The 25,861-nt window shown below is 42.6% G+C and overlaps 1 protein-coding gene across 5 annotated transcripts in view; it reads right to left on the bottom strand.

The window, feature by feature from the left end:
- The window catches only part of LOC136448373 (calmodulin-like), a 60,814-nt gene that overhangs the window by 11,461 nt on the left and 23,492 nt on the right, over window positions 1–25,861 (bottom strand). For all 5 annotated transcript variants that reach the window (XM_066447802.1, XM_066447799.1, XM_066447801.1 and 2 more), the window contains exons 2-5: window positions 12,089–12,119; window positions 3,004–3,147; window positions 2,567–2,676; window positions 923–1,058 (exon numbers count right to left, since the gene is read on the bottom strand). In XM_066447802.1, coding sequence (XP_066303899.1) covers window positions 923–1,058; window positions 2,567–2,676; window positions 3,004–3,147; window positions 12,089–12,119 — 421 coding nt within the window. The remainder of the gene's footprint in view (window positions 1–922; window positions 1,059–2,566; window positions 2,677–3,003; window positions 3,148–12,088; window positions 12,120–25,861) is intronic.

Here is a 25,861-nt window from a genome sequence, read left to right as displayed (position 1 = left end):
CTCAGAGATTGCCACCGGAGTCTGCTCGTTTAAGGCAGACAAAAAGATTGAGCGGTTGTAGACATCTGTCGTATTTGCCGGAGTTTGTTACGACATTTTGTGCTTGTTAAAAGGATTTGTATGACGAAGTCGTATGTCTAACATGAGAATACTTTGATTCTAATACTGATCAAATAAATTTTCAAGACGAACGTAACGTCCACTAACAATAGACATATGGCCCAGAGTACCAGAGGTCTCGGTAGATTTCATACATAAAACACAGAAGGGTCCATTCAATTAACTCTGTAACTGGTTGGTGAGGGAATGCATGTTTTAGTGAGTGGAATCAATCGATATCTTTCAAATGCTGAATTACCATAGCAGGCTTTCTCAGCACGTATAAACGAATGCAGATGGAAGGTGTTGAAGTTTTGGACCAACATTTGTATTGAATATACTTAAGGCCAAAATTTGGTTGTTTAAGCTGTTTTTTGGTCAAAGATCGACTGTGGGTATTCTTCAATATTGAAGAAATGAAGAAGGAATAGGTCCACACCTTCATAATCCCCTTACCAAATTGTGGAAGCTTATCACCTTTTTAAAAATCTAAGTGTGTTGGGTTCTCCTAGCTTTTTTCACCGTTTATACGAGGATTCACGAATCGGGATTCACTTCAAAGCACAGGGATTAATCCCGATCCGCCGAATCCATCTCCTGAGTCGGATCAACCCCAGTTCTTGAGTGAATCCGGATTCGCGAATCCTGTTGTAAACAGGGTCTAAAAGTTGATTCTACTTTGTGTCAAAAGAGCCCACGTGATCAACACGTGACCCTCACGTAATCAACAAGTGGCCCTCACGTGATCAACATGTGGCCCTCACGTGATCAACATGTGACCCTCACGTGACTGACACGTGAAGAGGGAATGCTCTTGGAGTACCTTCATAATCTATTTGTCCATCCCCGTTGATGTCGGCTGCGTCGATCATCTCCTCCACCTCCTCGTCTGTCAGCTTTTCTCCGAGATTCGTCATCACATGACGTAATTCTTCTGAACTGATAAAGCCGTTGCCGTCCTATGGACGAAAAACAACATGATGAAAACTTAAAAGTTAGATATTTCCATTCGTCAGTCATTTACAAGGTCAATTTCCTCACCGAAGGTCCGAATGTTTTCAGCTGCCTTAACCTTCACAAGCGATTATTTTATTGAGCATTGCCTCCGCGACAGGCAATATACCTTGGGGGTTGGGAAGGCTCTTCTAAACCGGGCTGAGGTTTCCAGGTTTGTGGGCGTCGTCTCTTGCCAACTATCATCCAATCAGGGAATCGGCTTGCTTTACCTAAAGAAAACATTTAGTATACGAACTCTGCTACTCCAACCGCATGGTGGCGTTGCGACAAGGAGGGTGCGGCCCTAAACGTGACAACATCTTGATGAAGGAAATTGACTATGGTTGTGTAACATTAACAAGAACTTAACTTGTAAGTTGAATAATTGTTCCAACAGAAAGGGAAAGCGGGACTCCCGTACCTCCCGCAATGTTCCTCCCGTACGTGACCTTTCTGGACATGTGACGCTAGTAAGTCACCAATAACAGAAAGCTAATATCACCCTCCGTCGCATTTAATTTACGGTTGGTGGGTCCTAATGTATTTGGTCTTTCCGTCGTTTACAAAGAACACAGTCGGATTCTGAGTAAAATGTATTAAATCTATGGAGCGATAAGAGTGCACGCTACTATTGGAGGTCCAGTATAAATGATTCTCCTAGCCTCAATTTCCGTTCAATGTCGCTCCAGGACAGTGTCCTAGGATAACCTCGAATCCGATCACGTATGGCAACAGCTGCAAGTCAGTGGGCCTATGCAACATTGCAGAAGCTAACCAAGGGATTACTACTTTAGGGATCACACGCTACTTTGTGGTCGTTTATTTGTCTGCTTCCCTTTGAGCCGAATCAATCAACGATGATGAAAGCCTTTCGTAGCATCATATCAACGATGAGGAGACATCATGGCTCTACTTAAATGTGCATCTCAAAGCTTGAATCATCATGGAATTCATTACGGACTCAATGATTGGTGCTTGAGGCTAATGAAATCATTAGAGTATATTGTGAAATGACAAGCCACGTCTGGGGTCTAACAATACAGGAGTTTGTAGGCGACACACGAGTACACGTCAGCACATCGTTTGAAAAATGTAGTCACAACTGCCCAAGAAGACCACTCAGGGGTCCATGTGGACAGGTAGTCACTATAGAGTCTCTGAGAGGATCCTTAATGATTATGTCAATGGAAAAAATTATCTAAGGGACCACCAAAAAGTGGTCACATTGGCAATGTGGTCCTTGTGTAGGGGTGGTCACTTGTACAGGTTTGATTTTAAGTTTAAAGAGTTTTTGTTTTATTCGGAATATGTTTAGGACATAGGTGTTAAGTGGCTTTCCCAATTGCAAAATACTGGAGCCTGCTTGGGATTCGAACCCAGAATCTATTATGTGTGGGATTTTCAAGAGTGCCAAAATAAAAACAAGGAAAGGATATAAGATGAGCACAGGACAGAAGAAGAAAAATCGAACCTTGTCGAATACCCGAAATGCCTCCTTCAGCTCTGCTTCACTGTCTACATCACTCTTCATTGCTTTCTGCATCATCTGGAGGAACTCGTTGAAGTCTATCGTACCGTTTCCTGCAGCAAAAGGTAGAAAACAACACGTTGGAGTTAGTAAGGCCTGGGGAAACGAGTGTTGTGTTTTCGGTTATCCGACAAACCTAAGCAAAAACCTGCCGAGCAAAACCTTTTCGAGGTTACAAGTACAGATAGGTTTTTCAAAAATTTGCGAAAATAGATAGATAGATAATGTCTATTCCCTTCACTGTGTAGTTTTGTGCTTTCTTCCTCAACATAGCGTACGATTCAGTCATTTCCCTGTGCAGTTACCTTGGTAGAAATATCTATGTAAAAGCTTGACACGTTTGCGATATCATTTTGTGTGCACAGGAAGTGGTGACGTACCGTCCTGGTCCACAGACTTGACCATGTCCTGCAGTTCCTGTTCTGTCGGGTTCTGACCCAGTGACCTCATGACGCTTCCCAGCTCCTTCACACTGATGTCACCGCCGCCATCTTTGTCGAAAAGGTTGAAGGCTTCGCGGAATTCTGAAAAGACGGAAAGAAAGAAACAAATCTCACCATTACCAGTTTTAAGAGAATAGATTCATTTTGAGGTTAACTATAGACATGAATGAAAAGTCAGAAGCAGTAAAATCTTTATGTAGAAAAATGGATCAAAATGCTTCAAGGTCAGAACGTAACACCAATGACAAACCCTGACCATTGACACCAACTCTTGTGTGAGACTTTGACCTTAAAATTGCAGTCGTTACCTTAATCCTGACATTAACCTTGAGGCTACAATCGTTACCTTTGAAATAAGCTATAAACCCCTTTATGGCAGACTTTAGTGTTTAGAACGGAATATAACCTTGATGAAAGACCATAACCTCCACTAAACTAAACTTCAGTCAAGAATACAGTCAGAATAGACTGCTGAAACCATCATTACATCTAACCATAGGCTTAATGACAGGCCATAACATTAATGTCGGAAAATCAAGTACGGAATTCGTACAGCCGCGGAATCTTCAACACAGCCTGTGCCATATACACCAATTTCTTCACCCCACTCAGGTGAAAATGAGCACCTACATGTAGCACCTCTCGGGTGGGATGTAAAGCCGGAGGTCCCTCGTTCGAGGAGAGCCACACCTCGAGCACGTTAAAGATCGTACAACACCCATCGGTAAGAGTACTGGGTACATCATTGTGTTAGAGTTTCAGTAATGATGCGGATTATATAATTATGGTCTCAGGGTTGACACCTTGAGTGTGATAATCACATGCACATTTTAAATGAACCTTTGAGCAAATGTGGTGAAAAAATAAATAGATAAGAAAAATCTTCGGGACATATTCTAATCCTCAGGGTATCCTTCAGAGTGTGGGTTTAAGACTCAAAATAATCTCCAGGAAGGTATATAATCATAACGGGCTATAACATTCGGAAGAACGTGCGAACTTCTAAAAAGACGCACACCCTTTGAACAGGTCATAACCATTACGACAGAAGCTATAACGCTGATGTTATCAACTCCCTGACCCAGACAATGACTTTTTGGACGAACAGGCAGCAACTTTTCGAATTCGTCAGTGTACGATCGTGCTTGCTTCATAGAGATATCACGATAAGGTATCAAAGAGTGCCGACCATGTCCCATTTCAAGCTTTAGTTGTTTCATTTTATTTAATGCTGGTTAAGTCATACGATAGGCGACCTTTATCTAGCCCTTCGAGGCATTAATGTACAATCAAGGTCAATTCATTCATCAATATGCACGTATCGTTAGAGTTTTCTAAAACTCATAAACGAAGGCCGGGAACATTTGTTTTAAAATCACGTCTCGGACTCGGCGACGCATACAAATCAGACGTCGCTGTTTGGTTTGTTGGAATTGCTCAGCGTGGTAGTTTGTCACTGACAACTGAAATGAATTTTCATGCAGTTGGACACATGTTCGAAAGGAAATGTTGCATGCGGAAAGCTATTTCCGTAATATTGGCGCTGGCCCATCTGGCGCTACATTACCGGCCATCGTTGTTTTTTCCCCACACGGGCATAGCTAGGTTATAGCTTTGTCTGTCAAGGAACATTGGAATAGATCGTATTGCAAGTGGGTGTAGGAAATGTTGCCTGCAGAAATTTATGCTCGTAATATCTCCATTGCTCCATCTCGTCCTATATCACCAGCCATTCGCAGCGTTTCTTTGTCTAAAGTGCCCAAGTTATCGTATCTCTTAAAGAAAGTTGGAAGGAATTTCCGTCGGTGGACATAAAAACTCGCAGGAAATGTTGCGTGCAAAACGCCACCACTGGCTTTGCCCTATCTAATACTATATCACCTTTGATTGTGTGCTATTCCACGCGCGTCTTTGTCGCAAGAACATAAGTTATCTTGGCTGTCTCTCTCAAAGAAAGTTGGAACGAAGTTTCATGTCAATGGACATACAAAAACTTGCAAGAAATGTTCCGTGCAAAAAGCTACCGTTGGCTTTACATAGTCTTATAAGTGCCATATCACCAATCATTGTGCGGTAATTGCACGTGTTTTTCCTCGCACGTGTCCAATCTACACCGAGCTGCTTGTCTGTTTGGTGACGTCTTTACCTGACAGGAGTGGACATCAAGGGGACGGGAATAGGGTCATCATTCGGAGCACATGGCAGGCGAAGCTGTGCTCTATTCACATGTTCCCAGCAAAGCGCATTCAAAGTACTAGGATGGGCCATCTGTGTACCATTCCCAGTGTGTGACCGAACACGAGTCGTGCAGAGATAGGTGCCTGTATGACGCACATTGTCAATAGGAAGTCCGCTAGCCTGGTGAAGCTGTGAAGGCGACTCTTGCGGAAGAGTTATATGTACTTCAGATTTGTCATTTGAGTAACAGCCCTTTGGCTAGTACTTTAACATCTCGAAGTAGTATAGCGCGTAGCATCTCAGTACTTTAACATCTCGAAGTAGTATATCGCGTAGCATCTCATTACAATGATACTTTTTTGTGGACGTTAAAACATTAACAGGAAAGGATAAATCGCAGTTACGTATTTGAATTATGAATATTCTAACGATGCCTTTCAGGCAGACACATAATATTTGAGTCTGACGTATTCTTACTATTTTGTAAAGAGAAAAGCTAATGTTCCTCTGATAGGAATAGCTGGATGTGATTGGTTTAGAGTTGTTTATGTCCATTAATCTTTGATCCCCCTGCTAATAATGCTGGTCCAGGCAGAACTTAATTATCTAATCTCTAAGCAGATGTAAGGATCCGGCTTAGTCTCAATGGTTTAATCCTCCGAGGAGGCAAGGGGTTTAAAAAAAGGTGCAATGCTAGCAAGCCGTATTATATTTCACGCGTGAAACACGCAGATTGAGTGAGATCCTTACATCTGTGTAGATTTCTAACAACTGTCCAACCTACACAGCAGGTACGAAAGGAAAGCGCTGCATTGTTATCTGAATCTCTGAACTCTGACTTTCACCCCACACCACCAACTCAGGTCACCACCAACACTAAGCTCCGATCTGAAATATGATGTTCGCGTGTTGACGCAAATATAAGTGGCTGGCATCTAGCCTAACTAAATTACGCTTCTAGCAGCCCCCAGGTCCAAAGAAGCAGTAGAGTTATGCAGTGCTCGAGTGTAGCTAATGTTCTTATTTGTCAAATACGACTGCGTGTATTTAGATTGCATTGTCACCTTGTCCTGGTTTGAACCAAGCTCCAAGGATATAGGTAGTGCGTTCAAGGGTAGGAAATATGTCGTAAAGAAGGCTGAAAGTATAACTTTTCTGTAACTTGTGAAAGTCAGAATTTCAACTAGAGAACCTATCAATTGTAAAGGTTTTATTCTCAAGTCTAAGTAAAAATAGCTTGGATGTTGTAAGGTCCTGTGGCTGAAGACCCTGTCCAATCTAAGTGCCATTTGTATGAGAAACGTTCCTAAGAGTCTTGTCATGCGCACTGTATAGCGCCGCGTGTTGACCTTTAATCCCAAAGAGGCTGGGAATGTCACCATGTTATATGAGGTCACTTAGATTGCCCCGTGAGAAAATTACCGAAGATATCTGGAGATCCGACCTTTTGCACCCAGCGATCAAGTTCAACACAATCTCTCTGCCACGCTTATTGAAATCTTGCTCCAAGCAATTGACCTTTGGGCAACTTGAATCCTTTGGGAAGATGTCAGGGAGCGGTGGCTGAGAGAACATCTACTTAGTGCATCCACTTTCGAATTGCTTTCCTTTTAAGTAGAGTACTTGATTCACGGCAAACCCAGCTGAAGAGCGTATTTGACCAGCATATTTGAGCATTCACATGCACATATGTAGCTTAGGTTAGTGCAGGTAAAATTGGAAATGTGTTGGTATTTCTGATAGTATAGATGACATGTACGTGGCCTTTGTGCTTACTGCATTGATAGTAACTACATGTGAAATGTTAATCAAGGAATTTGAATATTTTCAAAACCGTTACCTATTTTGATTCATAGTCTACAAAGCCACGTATTATTGCGAAGTGGTGATGTTGTCATTTGTTCGCTTCAGGTAATTGCTACCTTCAGAGGAAAAGCTATTTAGAACCCTGGCATTGTATGTTAACGTTACAGTTACTGTAGATTGATGTTTCATATGGAATCAATTCTTGGACAAGTAACAATAATATCTTCATTGAACATAGATGCTGTTTGCGTTTAGCCAGAAACTGCTAAAGAATATTCAGTGGATAAGAAGAAGCTTGGTCTCAAACGACTCTAAGACGACACCAGCGGGGCTCCATAAAGGTAAACGAAGTGTTAGATGAGGACGTTCGTCATCAAACCACAAACCGGCACCAGTAATCGTGTCCTTGCCCGTACCGCCGGTCTCAAACACGGGGTTTATGAGCTTCTAATTACGTTAGAATGACCTGTTATCGACACGAATCATCGAACTTCAAAGAAGTATTCAGAGATTTAGGCTGTCAGCGGACGAATGGGATTTTATGTCGGTCCTGAAAGGTACAGAATGAAACCGCTACTCTGGCACCTGATAATAGGGAAAGCTTTACCGTGACCATTGACTCACACAAAAAAAATCATCATCAGTTCAAACGAATTTCATTGATAAAGACGTGTATTTTGGACGTTTTGTGTTCTTTTGTCTTTCCAATCATACTTATATATCATGTATTCCAATTGTAAAGTCATAGGTCATATAATCAAATCCAGTTTTGGTCGCTCAAACGTCTCCATGCAGTGAAGGGGGGGGGGGCACTTATTAAAGAAGGACATGTTTTCATCCTTATAACGAGACTGTGCTATTTTCCATGGACCAACATGCCTATAAATTCAGCCCTTAGCACTCTGTCATACTTTTTGTGGATTTCACTTATGAAGCCATTGGTCATACAAATCCAATGTCGGTCGCTCAACTGCAACTCAGTTTCCATCCAGTTGAAGAAAAGCCTTCAGATATTGAGGCGCAATGTAACTGACGGACTTGTACTGTATCCCTGGCTCTGTGGTATCAGTGTTGGCATCATGTTCCCGCCTCATCGCTCCACGGTAATCCTGCGTAAGGAGGATAGCGTCAGGACGCGTTCTGCGCCACTCGGTGAGGAATGACCCTATCGTCTGGAGGTACCATCCGGGGAAACAGTCATCATTCTCGGTCCATTCCTCTAACGTCATCGGGAATTCACAAGCACTCCGGACAGATTCGACCTGGGCGAGAAGCCCGTACTCAATGTGCATGTTCTAAAACATGGTATCAAACTTTTATTTTCAAAGATAAGAAGTATAATACACCATTTCTTTCAAATGCATCACTTAGAGGAGCAGAAAGATAAACATGCGTGTGTATGTGTGCTGTGCATGTGTATGTGTGTTGTTGTTAGTGTGTGTGTTTGTGTGTGTGCTTGTTTGTTTGTGTGTGTGTGTGTGTGTGTGTGTGTGTGTGCATTTGTGTGTGTTATATCATGTTGTACGTACACTACAAACATAATTTTCTACCTTCGTGCATCAACTACCGTTGAATGTAAATAAGGCATCATTGATGAACAAGGCACCTAACAGTTCTGCAATACCGTCCGAGAAGTAAGGCTCAGATTGATTCATGGAGGAAAACACTGCCCAATCTAGTCGTTCCTTGGGGCTTCTTTCCTATACCCACTCTGTAACGCTCTATCAGACATAACTCAGACTGCACGATAAGGGCTTTATTAAACCCCGCGGGTATCTTTCTATGCAAGCCCGCAGATGGGTGTCTGACGGGGTACACTGAACATCTACGTCCGTCCTTCCTGTCGGGTACTGCAGCTGGGGTGCTCACTAGTTTTTTTTTTTTGCCTTCGTCTGTCTTTGTGTCTGTCTGTCTGTCTGTCTGGGCGGCCGTCTGTCTGTGTGTGACAAGGCTATTTGTCTATCTATCTATCTATCTATGTATCTGTGCTTATGTGTGATTTTTTTCGCTATCCAATATACATAGTGCAGCGTCACCATGTATCCTCAATGGTACTATATTTGTCTGTGAGTCGCAATGCAGCATAGGTAAATGGGATGAAGTCTGCCATCTCTGGTTGTCTAATAAGAATGAGATGTTGCGCTATTTCATTTGCTGTGAGCACGAGTAGAGATCACCATTTTCAGTAAAATGTGGTTCTCTGCTGACCACCAGTGACTCGTTGTATGATGCTGATGCAAGCGACGTATAATACATCCGAAAACAATTTCATCAGGTTGGTTCAGTTCAGTTCAGTTCAGGTCGTCCTCATACGAGGTGCCATTCACAATGTCTAACCATGCATTTCTATTAAGCATGGCGGCTAGCAGGTTGTAGTCCTTTAACCCAACCTCCTCCTCCAAGACTTTCTTAAGTGTCAGGTTCGGTCGTCCCCTTTTTCTCTTTGCATCAGGTTCCCAGAGGAGAACTTTGGCAGCCATCTCCTCATGACGTGCTACATGGCCAGCAAGGGCCAGCCTTCTTTTCTGAATTGTTCTAGAGATCGGGGGAAGTCCATTGTACAGTTTTTTGTTTCCTATGCGACTCTGCCAGGGTACATTCAGAGCATAACGAAGCAGACGGGTGTAGGATATTTGGAGTTTCTTTTTTCACAACCAGGAATCTCACCTGCTAACGTTTTGATGTCTGTCAGACATCTTCTCCAGTCAGAAGCAGTACTCCAGTCAGAAGCAGTACTCCAGTCAGAAGCTCTGAAGAAGGTATCTGACAGACACCGAAACGTCAGCAGGTGAGATTCCTGGTTGTGAAAAAAGAAACTCAAAATATCCGACGTAAAATACAGTTCACATTTTTAGCCTGGGGCAGCAAACCAAACCAAACCGAGACTGAGAAAACCCAGAGTGTGCTTACATAACAGAAATACATGTAATGCAAGCTGCATTTCAATCTCCTTCCATGATCAGAGAAAGAACATCCTTTTCCCATTTCCTATCGTGCATTCAACGTCGCACCAATCTCTCAGACCTCCAGCCATATTCACTTTCCCTCTATAGTTGTCAATGTACTAATGTCTGAAGAGGTGGGTGGAAACTACTAAGAGCCTGACCACGACCTGGATCATTCCTGCGTCAACCCCCCGGTGATGAACACTACCTTTGATTCGCCCCTCTAAAACCCAAGTTAAGATCTTTTTCCCATTTCCAGTTCCGAGCGTATAGTGAAGGTTTAAATAGATCGCACTGCTCTCTCTGACCTCGGGCCACATTTCAGATTTTTCTCTCCACGTGTACAGTAGGCCATAAAGTCATCTCAGAGATAGCTTCTGGAGTGTGTTTTCTTTATCTAGTCTTCGTGCCTAGCAAAGGTTAAGTACCTACCTTCCACGTCACAAGCCGAAACTGAAACGACCCCTTTAAGGCCTTTTTCACACACGTAAAAACGCGTTAATTATCTTTGACTTTAAAAGATCGCTAATTATCATTTTTAGCAAGCTTAACTTTGCGTCCGAGTTTGATGCAGTTGCATGTTGTTACCTCAGAAAACAGCGAATTCTTCTTGTGGTATTTTTATTCACACAATTCATTTCCTGTGTTTGAATCAATCGCGCCAAAGTGTTGTTCAATTGTACAGGCTCGAAAACACAATTATGTATCTAATACTGCTCTTACTTTTCTCCGATCCCAACGTCTGCGAAGATGTTTGACTGACTTTCCTACCCTTGATACCACCATCATGCTTGCCATCCCTTGGCGACGTATTGACTGCGAACTTTTGCAATGGACCAGTAACGCCAATCCCCTCTGCAGACAGATCTAGAGTGTATTGATTGATGTCGGCAGCTTTGATGATGTCGGACTAACCTGTAGTGAGACAGGGACGATCTCCGAGGACACCACAGGGAGGTTTGATCGATGACACTTCACCCCGGCTGGTTACTTCCACTCAACCTTTCTTCTATTGCTTTTACCTCAAATTGGCTGTCATCAACACTAATGCCGTCACCTGTTTCTGGCTTTCACACGTCAATCATGCCCCAGATCTACACCTAGCGAATCAATGGTTGGGTTACAGGAGCAAACAGTATGCCCAGGCGCCTATTTCACTGGGTGTCTTCGTCTAGTAGTTTTAAATACCGTATTTTGGAGTCCTTGGCCTCATCAGAAGACTCTAATACGACTTCAACGGGGCTCCATAAAAGTAATGAGGTGTTATATGGGGACGTTCGTCATCAAACGCACCAGTAATCACGTCTTTGCCCGTACCGCCCGTCTCAAACACTGGGTTTGCGAGCTTCTAATTACGTTCGAACGACGTGCTATCGACACGTAATCTCGAACTTCAAAGAAATCAAAGTGTTCCGAGATTTAGGCTGTCAGCGGGAGAGTGGAATTGTCATGCCACGCCTAGGAAGCAGAGCTTACAACCGCTACTCTACCAGTCTTGGGAGAGCGTATCTTAAATGTGCAATATAGGATGATGTTAGGCCCAAAGAGACATACCCCAGGACCATGAGCATACATGTATATATGTGGTAACACCGGATGTGGTGATGAACACTGCATTTGAATCGTCATAGGTCATGCAAATCAAATTTTCTTCTCTCAATGGTGGCGTATCAGTCTCCATACATTGAAAACGCAGCCTCTTACAACAAATGGCATGGAAATGCAATGTCGCCATAGCTCAATTAGTTTTCCAAAGGCGTCTACTGGAGATAATGACCGACTCATTACATAATGTAAAGCTACATGGGACTCTCCATTCGCTGGAAGTCAATGGTGAGTCACAGGGGAAGACCACCGACAATGGAGCTTTGTGTTACCTCGATATATCATTAGAGCGGACCCATTGGAGACATGTCCCCATTTGGATTCATTGAAAAACAGTTTTGTACTGTAGTGAAGGCCAAGGCTGTAAGCTTAAGGGATGGCAAAGAAGCTATTGAAACTGCAAAAGTGCAGAAACTTTCCTATAGTCATCACATATCTAAATGTTTATACCAAATGCAAAAAAAATAGAAAAGTGCACATCTACTCACCCGCTATCTGTTCTTCTGTAAGCTCCTCCACCTGAAGAAACACACGAGAAAACGATATTTTGATTAAAATGCAATAGTAACAAGCAACACGCACAACACGTAATGTATGACTTTGCGCTATACTGCATCAAGTATTTCAGCACCAAGGAGAGCACTACAACATAGACTGCAGCTCTTCTGTTACAGCTACACAACTCTGCATAGATTTGGGATATTATAGATACAAAGCAATAAGCTTGATTTTTCCACGATCTTTCTCAAATATACACTCTTCATTGCTCATGATATACATATGTCCTGCTAATACGACACAATTGGAACCCTTTTGACCGTGGTGCCAGATATTTGCTAAAAGTTGTTTCCCTTTCCGTCGGAGTTAAAGTAGCATAGTGATACTGCTCCAATTTTTTATGGTTGAATCAAGTTTGTTTGGTCAAATTTACCATAATATGAAGCCTGAACGCAGGGCGAGCATTATTGCGATCGGGTTCGTGAATTCCCCAGAAGACCCATCCAATAATGTTTCTTACAAAAGTACCAAAACCTCTGTATTCCAAGACGCGATAGTCTTCAAACGTTTTGATCACCTTCCTGAATGTGTGATAATCCCTCAACTGCTTTCGTTAAGCTTATCACGTCTACCGTTAGTGAGAAATTGTGCCCGAAGTTTGTCATGCAAGTACATAGAAGTGGGTCCGCATGGGGGTACATGGATTTAGAAAAGGATAATTGTCGAAAAGACAGCCGAGGTAATTTAGCCAAAAGTCGGGTGCATTTGTATTTTGAAAAATACAATCTATCAAAATATAACACTTCCCTCTGGAGTGGAATGCTTCTTTAAGTATCCATCTCATGATCAGGCCCAGGTGAGATATAAAACACATATCTGCGCATGCGCTGCAAACGAAGATTTACAATCCTTGTGTGACCTTGACGTGGGTTTGTGTATTCAGATAACATGTTACGTAATCATGATTAACCGCAAAGTTCCAGGAAAATTCTTCGTTCTTTTGAATCCCTCGATACCTGGCTTCCTCCTCTTCCCTTATCACAAAGGACCACACGTGCAGGATGGATCTTCCCGAGGGGTGTGCCGTTCATTACAGCCCACTCTACAATGTATATAGATGGGAAGCCAGGCAGTTTCCAGGGCCCAGGCACACCAAGTCCTCGGCTCAAGTGCCAACATGCCCCCCAGGGAAATCCTGCCACTTCCCCCTCCTGAGTTAGACACTGAGGGACAGTCGTGGAACCTTCAACACAGGTTTCAACTCGGTAGGGGGGCCTGTGGCAAAATGTCATTGGGGGCATGTTGGCCCTGGTGCCGAGGAGGCAGCCTCTGTAGGCCGTGGAAACAGTCTAGCATCCAGCAGGCTAACTAGTCAGCACAGTTCCCGGTTAACACCACCACTGTTCCAAGAAACGTGTTTCATTCCCTGATATACGAGCAGAGGCCTCTCTGTCGGGTAATAACATTCCTTAAGAAATCCTTAAGTTTCCTTTGTACCTGACTAAATAGGCGTATCTACCTCGAGCATCTGGCGCTCTGTCTACTGACGTGACTAGACTGGCAAATCAAATGCGCCATTCTTAACAACACAGGCGGTTTTCCCATTCTCTAGGGCGTTATAATTATGTAACGGAACATATTTGCTACGTATTGAGTCAGAGCACAGTAACAACACGGCAACATGTTTCTTGTCAATGCAGGAAAAAAATGAACAAGTCTCTCAACTATCCTACAACTTCTAAGCTACGAAGTTGCATAATCGTCATCGTCAAAAGTATGCCCCCCGCGACTGAATATAAACCCACTCGACTCAACACAAACGATACATCAGTAAGTGGATATCGGTCGATTCAAAGCTTCTTTCGTGTGTTTTGTCTCCATTACGCCATCACTGCACGCAATCTGTAGTTGTCTGTGTGCAAGATAAAACGTACCATGATGAAGGTCTTGGATAGCTGGAGGACACGTGTAATGTCTGTTTGTTATTCCTTTGGCAGATTGTTTACGGACCGACTGTTGCTGTGAGTGACACGGTATCATTATGTAGATGTATGGTAGCGTGTAGAAGTGTAATGGTTAGTAATACAGTGCTGCATCGCAAGGTCAGCGGTTCAAATCCCAACCCAACATTATGGTTGTCGTAATGGGCCCAGATACGCACGTTGGTAATGTTGTCAAAACATGGTGCACTTAAAGTTACAGTCACGTGAGTTTCGATGGGGACATAGAATGACAAGTACAATGACAGGTTGAGTGGAAGAATACAATGGCAAGTCCTAGTTCTTTGGTGGACACATGTCTTCAAATCCACACTGTCTTAATGTGGATCTTCAACAAAAGACCTTCGTGGGTCAAAAACTGTCCATTCTGTCAAGATCTTCAGATGGAACATCTCATTGAGACGATTTGTAACGATCTTCAGAAACGATCCTTAAGGTTTGAAAATCTTTTCTTCATAAATTAGTAACATTACTGGGAGTTGTGATAACCAGGCTGAATTTCTTCAACCCTTTTTAGTCGATTCGTATCGGTCTTCAAAAAAGGAATCGCTCTTGTCTTCAGAAGTAACATTACTGGTAAGTTATGACGAACAGGTTGAATTTCTTCCACACTTTCTCCTTGAGACGAGCGTGAAGGATAAGGAACCTCTATGTGTGACCCTGGAGATTGGCATCGTTATCAGTAGTTAGCCCGCGCACAGCCGGCCGCAACCTTCGGGGATAAGTCTTCATCGTTATTCTGCAGCGGCGAAGGGTCAGCACTGGAGCACCGGATCGTAATTCTTCCATTAGTCGTATAGACGGCGGTAGCACGAACCGTAAATGTACTCTAATCACAAGGACGAGTGGTTACAAGCAGGGAAGGCAAAGTTTACAACTGGCTGATGACACTCGCTCAATATCGTGCACTACAATTTGGCTCAGAAAATAGGTGTTCCGATCAAATATGTCATTGAAGATGAATACAGGTAGATCCTTAATTCGACATCGAGTAAAAGTGGGAGACGCAAGGAAGGCAAATACTACAGCTATCCTAGCCTCTTACTCAATATCATACACTAATTTGTTAAGGGCAAGATAAAATGTACTAGTATTTCGATCAAAGTTGTCCCTAAAGAAGAATATATTGTGTCGAGGAGCTGCATCGAAGTTGAATCTTAAAGAAGAAAGGCAAAGCTGCCAGAGCCTCTAGATCAACATCGTAGACTACAATTTGACTCAGAATAGATAAGAGGTTGATCGAATCTGTCCTTGAAGAAGAAGAACGAATACGAGTAGATGCCTCCAAGTCAACCAAAAGAGGGACGACCGATCACAAAAAAGTCTACATGTGCATCTATCTAGGTCTATCGCTCAATATTGGACACATCATTCTCTAGGAATTGATAAGCTGTCCTCGAAGAAGAATGATGGATCTCAAAGGCAAAACAGGAAGACATAGTCTACATCTGTTTGAACTTCTTGATCAATATCGTTGACTAATTTGATCCGGGCAAGACACAATATATTCCGCGATCGAATCTGACCTTGAAGGAGAATACACAAGTAGCTGGGGTGCTATCCTAGCTAGTTTATCGGGTCTCGTGATGAACACACTCCTCTCAGTTGGAAACTAGACGTGGTGTGGGGGGGGGGGGGCATATGAGCCCCGGTAAACTAACTAGGATGTCATCAACGCAAATTACAGTCAATCACATACGTATTACATCTGTCGAAGTTGAATCAAAAATGATTTCTGCGACGTCCTCCTGCAGCTGGAAGATAAATTTGGCAACTCAACCTTTGCTGACCTTATATCATCTCTATGGACATCATGCATGATATATATGTATACATCGTCTGATGATGAGGCCTTGGAGCACGCCGTAATTATAAAAACGGCCCCCAGGACAGCCACTCCTTGATGTACAATTGATGTGTAATCACCGTGTACGACTCTTTACGTCTACAGTTGACAAGGTCATGCCATATGAATAATTTCTATGAATATTTGTTTGGTCTCCTGTGGCGTGGCCTTGTTATGAAGAAAGTTCTTCCGCCGTTGGGAAAACGTATATTTTGAACTTTCGCGACGGGGGACGATGCCAACTTCCAACAACCTTTGCCCCTTTGGTCACGTTACACCTCCGTAAGATCACGTGTCCCGAGTAATTAGGTTAGTCACACTAAAGAAAGCCATGGTGCTGGTGGACAAAAAGAAAACCTGACAAAATGGACAGCTCAATGAAATGCGTAAAATGATGTCGAAGGCTATCCTCTGCTTGGAGAGGGTGGCGGTTAAGAGTAACATTATTAGCTAAAATAACAAGAGACACGCCTAAAACTACCTGCTGACGGTTGGCCGATCGCGAATGACGTGATAAACCGCACTGTCATGCAACCATGGCGGGGTGTCAGGATTAATATTGTAACTTCAACATGACATCAAGTTTGTGAGTTTGGCATTCATCAAAGTTGATTGCAAAATTTTGGTGAACTTTAATATGAAATATCAAGTTTGTCATTAATAAATGTGGAGATGGAAGCCATTAGGAGTGCTTTATTACAAAGTGATATCAAGTGGTGATGAGACGAAGGCCTTGTCGGTTCTCATTATCTGCCTCATTGTTTAGTGGAGTTCGCCTTTGGGGAACAAGTTTGAGGATGATGTTAGACGACAGTGTTTTATGGCTAAGTGGCCGCACGTCACGCTCGTTATTTGGACTGTCCAGCCTGATACAAAGGGGTACCATGGTGACAAACAATTAGCAGAAAATAACACTGACACAAATGAAATTCCGGACTTTCAAAAGGTCTTCTACAACTACAGAAACAATAAGGTAGATATAATGATCCTAAAATAGTAATAGCAACGTATATCGATATGTTTTTAACTACCGTTCACATTACAGTTTCTATCTAAACATTCTTCAATGTTTTTACCTATTTGCACACTGTTAAGATTGTCTACACGCAAAATATATACCCGAACACAAATTCCTATGAGCAAGTGAAAAGAAGAGTGAATATCATCATTGTGTTTTGAACAATAATCCGTGATTAAGTGGCGTTGATTTCCAATCACAACAGAATAGTAGTAGATAACAGTGTTGCTCATTTACGCAAAAACTGGCTAATATGTTAACTTACATCTCTCACCTATGTGGCACAAACACATGGAGTGGATATAAAATTGTCCAGAACAGCAATCGGCCGTTTTCCTCAGATTGGTGTGACAATGATGTACGTATATCAGCTATTACATCCGCAGGCGTGCATGAAATTCGGCCCGGGATGAGAGCCATGATTCACGTAGATCTGACACACGAACGCGATGGTTGTAATAAACTGAGAGCCACCAGGTCCAGTCGGGCTAAAGTTCACTACAAATCACAGGTTTTATGGAACATCTATGGAGACAGGTTGGCATCATTAAGTCTTCATACAAGCTGTTCAATGGTAAATCACAGGAGCAGGTACCTTCCAGGTCTTATTTTCCAGCTGAATAGTTGAATAATTCATTTGTTCAGTAGCTCTTCTTCTAAAAGAAGAAGTTGTTTGTCTTCTAACACAGGGAGCTGATTCATATATGTGCATCGAACTTTCGATCACATTTCTGGCCTTCTTCAGTAGTGACTGACCCGATCGCTGATGACCTATGACCTTACGCAGGTGTGACGGGAGCGATGGGTCAAACGTGGCTGGAAGTTGATACCGTCCCCCGTCCTGGTTCAACTCTAATTTGTATCGACCTGAATAGTTGAATAAGTTATCTTAGGTAGGCACCGATCTTTGAGGTTTCTGGACTAACAACTAAGAAAAGATAACCGTAAATACGCTCCAATAGGCGTAACGTGTCCGATGTCAACTATCATGTCACTGTATTCAATCAAATCTCGTACAAATGCCAATTTACGTTACTATTGTATATTGGGTTGATTAATGGTTTACAACAGCTTGGTCTGGTCGATTTTCTGAGCGTGGAGTAGACAGAGCGACAATCACAAAGGAGAATAATCAATTGTAGCGGATCAACAAGACAGCTCCTTACAACAAAGGACAATGATAAAAGTCGTCTATGCAAACCAGCCCAAAATTTGCCTCCTCCATGCATGTGTATTTCAACCCCCAGTTGGAAATATGTTTGAGAGATTCAAAGCTCTGTGGTACTAAGACTGATAGGATACTTTGTCTTATCTGCGAGACTTATTTGGGTCAAGATGAAAGTTGGCTCCTGCGGTCTTCTATAGATGCCAGTTCCACATATCCTACATCACTTTAGCCCTAATAAGATACAATAGATACGACCTGAATTGGACGCTATTCGATAGAAATTACCACCAAATAATTAATCAAGCTCCCAGCCCTGTGGTAATTACTACACCCCGCTAATGCCGCCTTCGCGCCACTGGAATCAGGCTCTTATTTCTGTAGATTATATAAAATCATTACCGGGGACATGTTTAACTTAATGAACAGTTGCAGTAGGAGCCCATTACGTGGGACCCAGGGGACTCTCAGACACCTTGTTTTGCTCCCAGAAACATAATGAAGTAATAACATAAGCCTAACGACATGTTATTTCTACAGTCGTATTGGCCCCCTGGCGCCGCTATGCAATTCTGAAGTATCATACACTTACACGCGTTATCCAAACTGGGTACATGCATGCAGTAGCAGCTGCTAGGTTGGATTGTGTTAAGATGTGGGTTATTCCATTCTTAACAAGTTTTGCCATTGAACGAAACTAGTAATGGCAACATTTGTTTTTTGTTTGTTTGTTTGTTTGTTTGTTTGTTGTATTGCATACCCGGTAAACCGCGTCAAAGCGTAACACAACAGGTTTGTACTGTACAGTACAAGCTGCATATCCGGACAGATTTATTTGATCCACTCACACACCCACTCTTTTCGATAAGTGTGGTGGATTCTTTTACGTGCTCGAGGTGTGGCTCTCCTCAAACACGCGGCCTCCATTTAACGTCCTATCTGAGGGACGTCCCTAACCGAAGCTGGGTACTCATTTTCACCTGAGTGAAGTGGGGAAAGTCGTGTAAAGTGCCTTTCCCAAGGGCACAACGTGAACGGGACAAATCAGGGGTACCCGGATTCGAACCCAGTACCTCTGGGTTCTGGGCCAAACACCCTGCCACTGGGCCACCGTGACTCCCGCTTTGTGAACAAGGGCTAGAAATTACACATCAGCCATTTTTTGTTTCCTAAGCTTGTCAGGACAGCCACAGAGTTGGTAACAGCTACATCTTGCTCGTTGCATACAACCGTGTGGTAGAAACTCGAAACTCAATCGGAATAGCAATGTATCACCATCCAATTCTGTATAGAATGTCATAACTTAGAGCAACATATCTCCGTTTGCTTGTAGGCTTTGTATGAGCCATCACTACTTGTTGGCGATGACATATGATGTGATATATGGCTTGAAAATGCAATACTTGTGATGGCAAAGGTTATCGATGTTATGCATTTCAGTTTATCAACAGTATTGAATTTTGTCCCACAAGACTGCGCAAAATACCTTTGTGATGGACAAGGATACCCTTCATGCATCAGAAGTTTGACAGGCTTTTACAGAGGACGTGAAGAGAGATTCTGAAACGCACCGCTTGCTTTCTACATTTGTCCTCAAGTGATTCTACTTCTGGTAGTAGAGAAAACCGTATTTTGTTAGCATTGTACGTGCGGATGAATATTAGCGTTACAGAAAACCCTTGGGAGCCACCGATACGGCATTCCGATAAATCAGTGACTCGAAGTTTCTTCCCTTACTATAAGTTCACATGATGAATAGCCTTAACCAAGGCATGCATTCAACATCAGTACGCCCATTGCTAAAGATAGACTGCTCATTCTACGCGGCAATGTCAGTAAATTCCTTGTGTTCGCGTGAAATTGCGCCTATCCTTTTTCACGAGCCATTTGGAAACGGGTGGGGAGATTTACACAGCAACCATATGGGAGCCTACGAGCTGACAGACGACATCCGTGGGTTTACCTACTCCATCGTCACACTGCACCACGCTCTTGGCACTCCTCCCAGAACTTACAAGCAGATTCTATAAACGTCTCGGATGAAGGATGTCTAGTCTTATATCATTTGCGAGTTTCGCAGACTATACAGATTATTCAAATGTATATGTATATGTATATATTCCATCCATCTATAACATGATTTATCTGGCGTATATGAACGTTACATTGGTTTATTGAAATCTGTCCGTGTATTGAAGTTTATTTTGTTGTTTTTAAAGATGTTCATGTCGGGCTGTAGTTCGAAAAGCACATGCAGACATGACAATGGCAATGTGGCAAAGGGCTTTTATCTTATATTCAGGCAACAGGAGAACTCTGTTGTGTACTCATGAATAAGTTAGTTATAAGTTAGCATAACTTTGAACTTGGACTCGATCAACCTTGCTGCAAAAGCCTCGTAACTTTTCCTGTTTTTGAAGACAATTGACTGGTCTCAAAGTACGCCTCCACAAAGAACCTATGACCAGTGCGGAGATCCTAGAGTGATCCTGAACTCACGATGTTAGAGCTGGTGAAACGCTGTGCATAATTGGCTCACTGGCCGCTAATGCCTCCTGCAATGGAGTGGAAACTGAAAACCTCTCGGTGTGCAATACCTGCATCAAAGGGCTAAAGCACTGCAAATTATACAGGCTCACTACACCCAATCTACACCAGTACGTTGGTCTAATATAAACGGCTGCAGGGCACGACTTGCTGCAGACTTTATCGCAGAGAGGAAAGTCGAGGTTCGTTTCATCTTGACTACTCGTGTGTACCCCATTTACCTTGATGAAAATGCTAGAAGGGGCTGGCAAATTTATTGAAATATCTAACCCACTGAGAAAAACGAACAGATGGAGCTCTAATTCGTCTGTATTGAACATTGACAAATCCTTTGAGAATACGTTAGATGTTCGGCTGCTGAAAGCTTACTGTAGATCCTAACTGACGAGTCCAATTGTATACCATGCATTGGTCTCCCTCAGTAAGACAATGTGAACGATGCAGTAAGAGACAGGGAAGTCTTGTTGCACTAGAATATTGGAAGCGACAGCGGAGAGACAATAGCACTAAACACATGATACGAAGACAATGTAATTCAGAAGGCAAACATTAGTCAAAATAACGATTCATCGACCTAATCCAACGGCCAAGAAGGACGACATTCTCACAAACATCCCCTCTTATTGACATGTACTTTCTTATACCCCTGACTGATTATATTACATAACAGGGCAACGCCGTTTGAGTAATTCAAGGCCGTCTAAATTATCGACTAGGGTCCCGGAACGCTTTCCCAAGAAACAGATGACCTGACCTACGGATGGCAAGACTGCAATTTATACAAATGACTGCTTCAAGGCATTGGTCCCGCGCCAGCCCATCTTGGCATTTTGTGCGGCGAAGGCATACGCAAGTAGCCATGGGACTTCTATCTTCTACAGAAAGGCTAGGACTAAAAGCCCCTACTCCAAGTCAGGGGAATCAACTCACTGGAAGATCCTTGTTTCTCATCCCCTGCAGTAAGAAATCCTAAGAACATTTCGAATACAAAAAAGGCAGAATACAAGGGCAGAGACTATACGGATATAACGTCAGCTACAAAGAATTCCTCCCAGTAGGCAAACAGAAATGCTCATTACACAATCGTAAAAATGATCAAGAGACATCAAACTATCATTCTATGATACTGGACTAAATATACAAAGGATGGGCTACGTTTCACATTTTCTTGGTCTCTTCTGAGGATTTCCTCCTGGACTACTACCGTATGTCGTCTTTAATAGTTTTCTATCTGGTCTGTAGAATAGAACACTGCGCTAGATACGAAAACCGAAGCAGGCAAGGAGTCACATAGAGTTTCTAAGTTGCCAGATTCTGGCGATGCAGTTAGACGCAAATTTCCTGGCCTGGCTCGTATATCTTGTTATTAATTCATCTTGGTCAGGGACAATCGTTGCCATGGTTAGTACTACCGCTGCGCACCTAGGCACAAGAGCATCCTGCTTTTTTTTAAATCTTTTATCTTGGCCAGAAGCCAAAGGCATAAATAAAAAAGACAAGATCACAAACTTCCCGCCCCCCCCAGGGAGCTACTGGAGCGGCGAACCTGCGGTTTTCACGTCATTCATATTCCATGTGACCCGAACTCTGCACACGTACTGCCATGCGGGCCGTGGCAAATCTGTCCATCAACTACGGATTACAGACGGCGATTGGGCCATTCTTCAGTGCGTGTCTGCGCATAGCAACATGCTTTAGATCAAAATGGCGGACTCGACTCGAATGTCAACGTGGTGGGCTCGACTCGAATTTCAACATGGTGGACTTGACTCGAATTTCAACATGGTGGGCTCGAGTCGAATGTTGCCAACAGCAACCTGGACCACTGCCAACTCTCCTGAATACCACACATTATTCCCCAACTGATGCTTCGAGTTTTAAAATCATTACGTCAACAACCCCCGTGCTTTCTATTGCTGACATGATGTAGGGCACTACCGGGTGACATATTGTCCATTTTGTATGGATGTATATTAACCACATACAGTCAACACTGTACATATCGACCACTCAAGTGAAGTAAATGGTCGCCATAGACAATATTCTTTGGTTATTAATGAAAATTGCTTTGGTGATGACGTCAATGGGAAAACAATCTAAAGTACCATCATAAAGTGAACACAAATGGCCAGGTGGTCCATATACACAGGTGATCAATAGTAGAAGGTTAGACTGTATATTGATGTATCAATAAACCAATAGCCTTTCAACAAGAAAAGGAAACGTAACATGACAGATCATAAGAACGGCAGATCGGTACACCTACATACACCTCTTGCTCCTACTGTAACAACTGTATTGATTTAAAAGTTGACATGTCACCTACTTCTCGGAAGAGTAATAAAAGTTAAAGTGCGTCTCATCTGCATCGATTGCTGGTGGAGAATTTTCGTCGGCTTGCTCACAACCCGGAATCTTCTCCTACGGCAACCATTCAACCATATGCTACTCGGCATGTTTTACGACACATTGCCTTTCTAAGCTCTGATGACCAAAGGCACAAGCGTAAAGTGCCATGGCCATTAATAGCATTCGAAACGAAATTTCCTCTATTATTCACAAACAAATTGTGTCTTTTCTGAGAACATCTATATAATTTAGATCAATTGTCTACTTTGTGCTCTTTGGTAGGTAGCACACATTAGCAACGAGTATGACGTCACAGAAAATACTCTCATTAGCTAGTGTGACTGGCTATGGCAATAACATACATTGGATAGCCACAAATATGTGTTCTTCCGACGTACCAAATTTTCTCTATGAATTATGTTTCCTTTATAAGAATGTGGGTGAATCAAATGTATGTTATTCCCATAGACAGCCATATAGTAGAAATCCTTTTTGTGACGTCACGAACCGTTGCTAATTTGTCCCAGCAAAGAGCACACAGTAGACAATTAATAAAAAAAGTGCATATTATTAGGTGCTTTCAGAATAGACCAAATTTTAAGTGAATGACAGAGAAAATTTGATTTCATTGGCACTTTAAGTGACACAAAATAGACTACCGTTCACTCTTCACACATCGCGTATTCTTGACCTGCATTTGAACGTTCGAGAGATGATGACATCGCCGCGGACCACCCCATCCGTCTCCGCCCCCTGCGTTATCACACCCGCCGCGACACGTGGGTGTTCCCGCGGCCTTACCGAGCCATTAGGCGGTATCATTAGTGTAATCCTACCGCCACGCGGTGTGACATCTACACTGACGGATGGAGTAGGCAGACGTGAGACTGCTTTAGAGATCATTTGCTGTAGACCTGAACATCATCCTTCATTTTTATTACAGTGCCGTCCAAATGTTTTCACTATTGTCGCCTTTACTGCCTACTAAGGAGCGCATAGCATACGAAATGTAAAAAAGACGTTAGTACATCGGATCCTAAAGGTAGATTCAACAATTTTAAGAGGATATACTCTTTACTGGTAAATACATTCAAGAATGCAAGGAGGTTAAATGTAGAACCTCCTTGAATAATGTTAATATCAAAACTGTAGTGAAATGGAATGTAAGTCCCACTAGTGATATAACGTTGGGTAACATAAATTCGCGGGGTAATTAAATTCGGGATTTTTCGAAAACGGGGTATTTGGGGATATGTGCTAGATGCAACATCAGTAATACCGCTAGAAATGCAAACTTGACAGACTAACGTATTCAGAACACTGGCTGAAAAGCTTCGATAACCATGCATTAGAAGTTGGCTACGTCAAAAACTCTCCGTCCCTTATTGTCACAGTCTGAGGGCTTCGTGGGAGAATTATACTGCATAGTTGTTCGCTGGTTTATAAGACAAATGTCACATCCGCTTCCTGCTCAACACAATTATTTACAATACAACTTATTAGAATCTCTTTTGCTAACCTACAACTGGACTCTAAGTGTGATTAATCATCAGAACGCCTCTTTGTTGCTACAACCAATGGCTACGACACTACGGTGAATTTTCCCGCCACCATATTCGTTACCCAGAATCCTGCTATTCGGCAGACGACAAACGTTTGCGAGGAACACTTTTTTGTCTAAATGTTGTGTGTGATAGTGGACTGATGGCGATATTTTCCTCAAAGTTTGCTCTTAGCACAAGCAGAAACACATGGACATAGTAGTATTACCATTTCTACGGCATCCAGCTAACGTCCCAATAAATAATGTACAAATTTCCATGACGGTGGGGGTTGACTTTGAGTGACGTTCTACCGACTCAACACACGGGTTGTTCCCGGATGCCTGATGCGTGCGGTACGGCCGTTTTTTCTTGTTTTTTTTTTTTACTTGGAGACGTCTATATCCATAGCACCCTCCTCAAGCCAAGGATGGAACGAATAGCTGCTGTATAAAATGTAATTAGCGGTAAGATATTCAAGACGAATCGTCTCTCCCGAATTAATGTTCACCCCTGTCCGACAGCACCGTCATTGTGCGTGCGGCGGACGGTAGTTTCAAGTTGAAATATTATGGTGTCAGCACGACTAGAGACAAAATCTACCATATATATGATTAGTGCAAAGATAGTACATGATACTGACAGAATAATAGAAAAAAAAGGATGGTTTATTGTTCTGCTAGATTGATTTCAGTCAACCATTATCGGAAAAATCCCGAATTTATGTTACCCAACGTTATACACAAGTTGATTTATTATGTTTAGCCATACCTAGTATGGCTAAACATATTGTTTTTACTCATGTTTCTTCTTCTTCTTCTTCTTCTTCTTCTCCTCCTGTCAAATCTTCAAATCGATTCATCTCTGTCATTTTTTGACCAAATGACCTGAAATTTGGTACAGAGGTAATGTAGGCAAAAACCAATGTGCGTTCTTTTCCTTTTTTTGATATTGACCTTGAAAGTGATTTTATTGAGGTTTTTAGGCTATTTTTAGCATATCTTGGCCTCCTGCGCCCTGGTATTTCAACCGAATGACCTGAAATTTGCTGTATATGTGGCTTGAACAAATATTTAAAGGACTACATTCCCATTTTTGGCATACATATATTCAAAACGATTTATTTTGGGCTTTCTTGACAATATTTGCCACTTCTGTCACTTTCAATACTACATATGACCTAAAGGTCATTGACCCCAAGTGCCTTGCACCTGGCCTTGCATGCCTGTGAGCCTTGCGACCACCTGATTGGTCAATTGAGTTAATCTAATTACATGGCGCAGGTGTAGGCTAGTAT

Source organism: Branchiostoma lanceolatum, chromosome 14 (assembly GCF_035083965.1).
Source record: "Branchiostoma lanceolatum isolate klBraLanc5 chromosome 14, klBraLanc5.hap2, whole genome shotgun sequence".
In the NCBI taxonomy this organism is placed as follows: Eukaryota; Metazoa; Chordata; class Leptocardii; order Amphioxiformes; family Branchiostomatidae; genus Branchiostoma; species Branchiostoma lanceolatum.
Note: the sequence above shows the minus strand (reverse complement) of the source record. Positions and strands in the feature narration are given on the sequence as shown.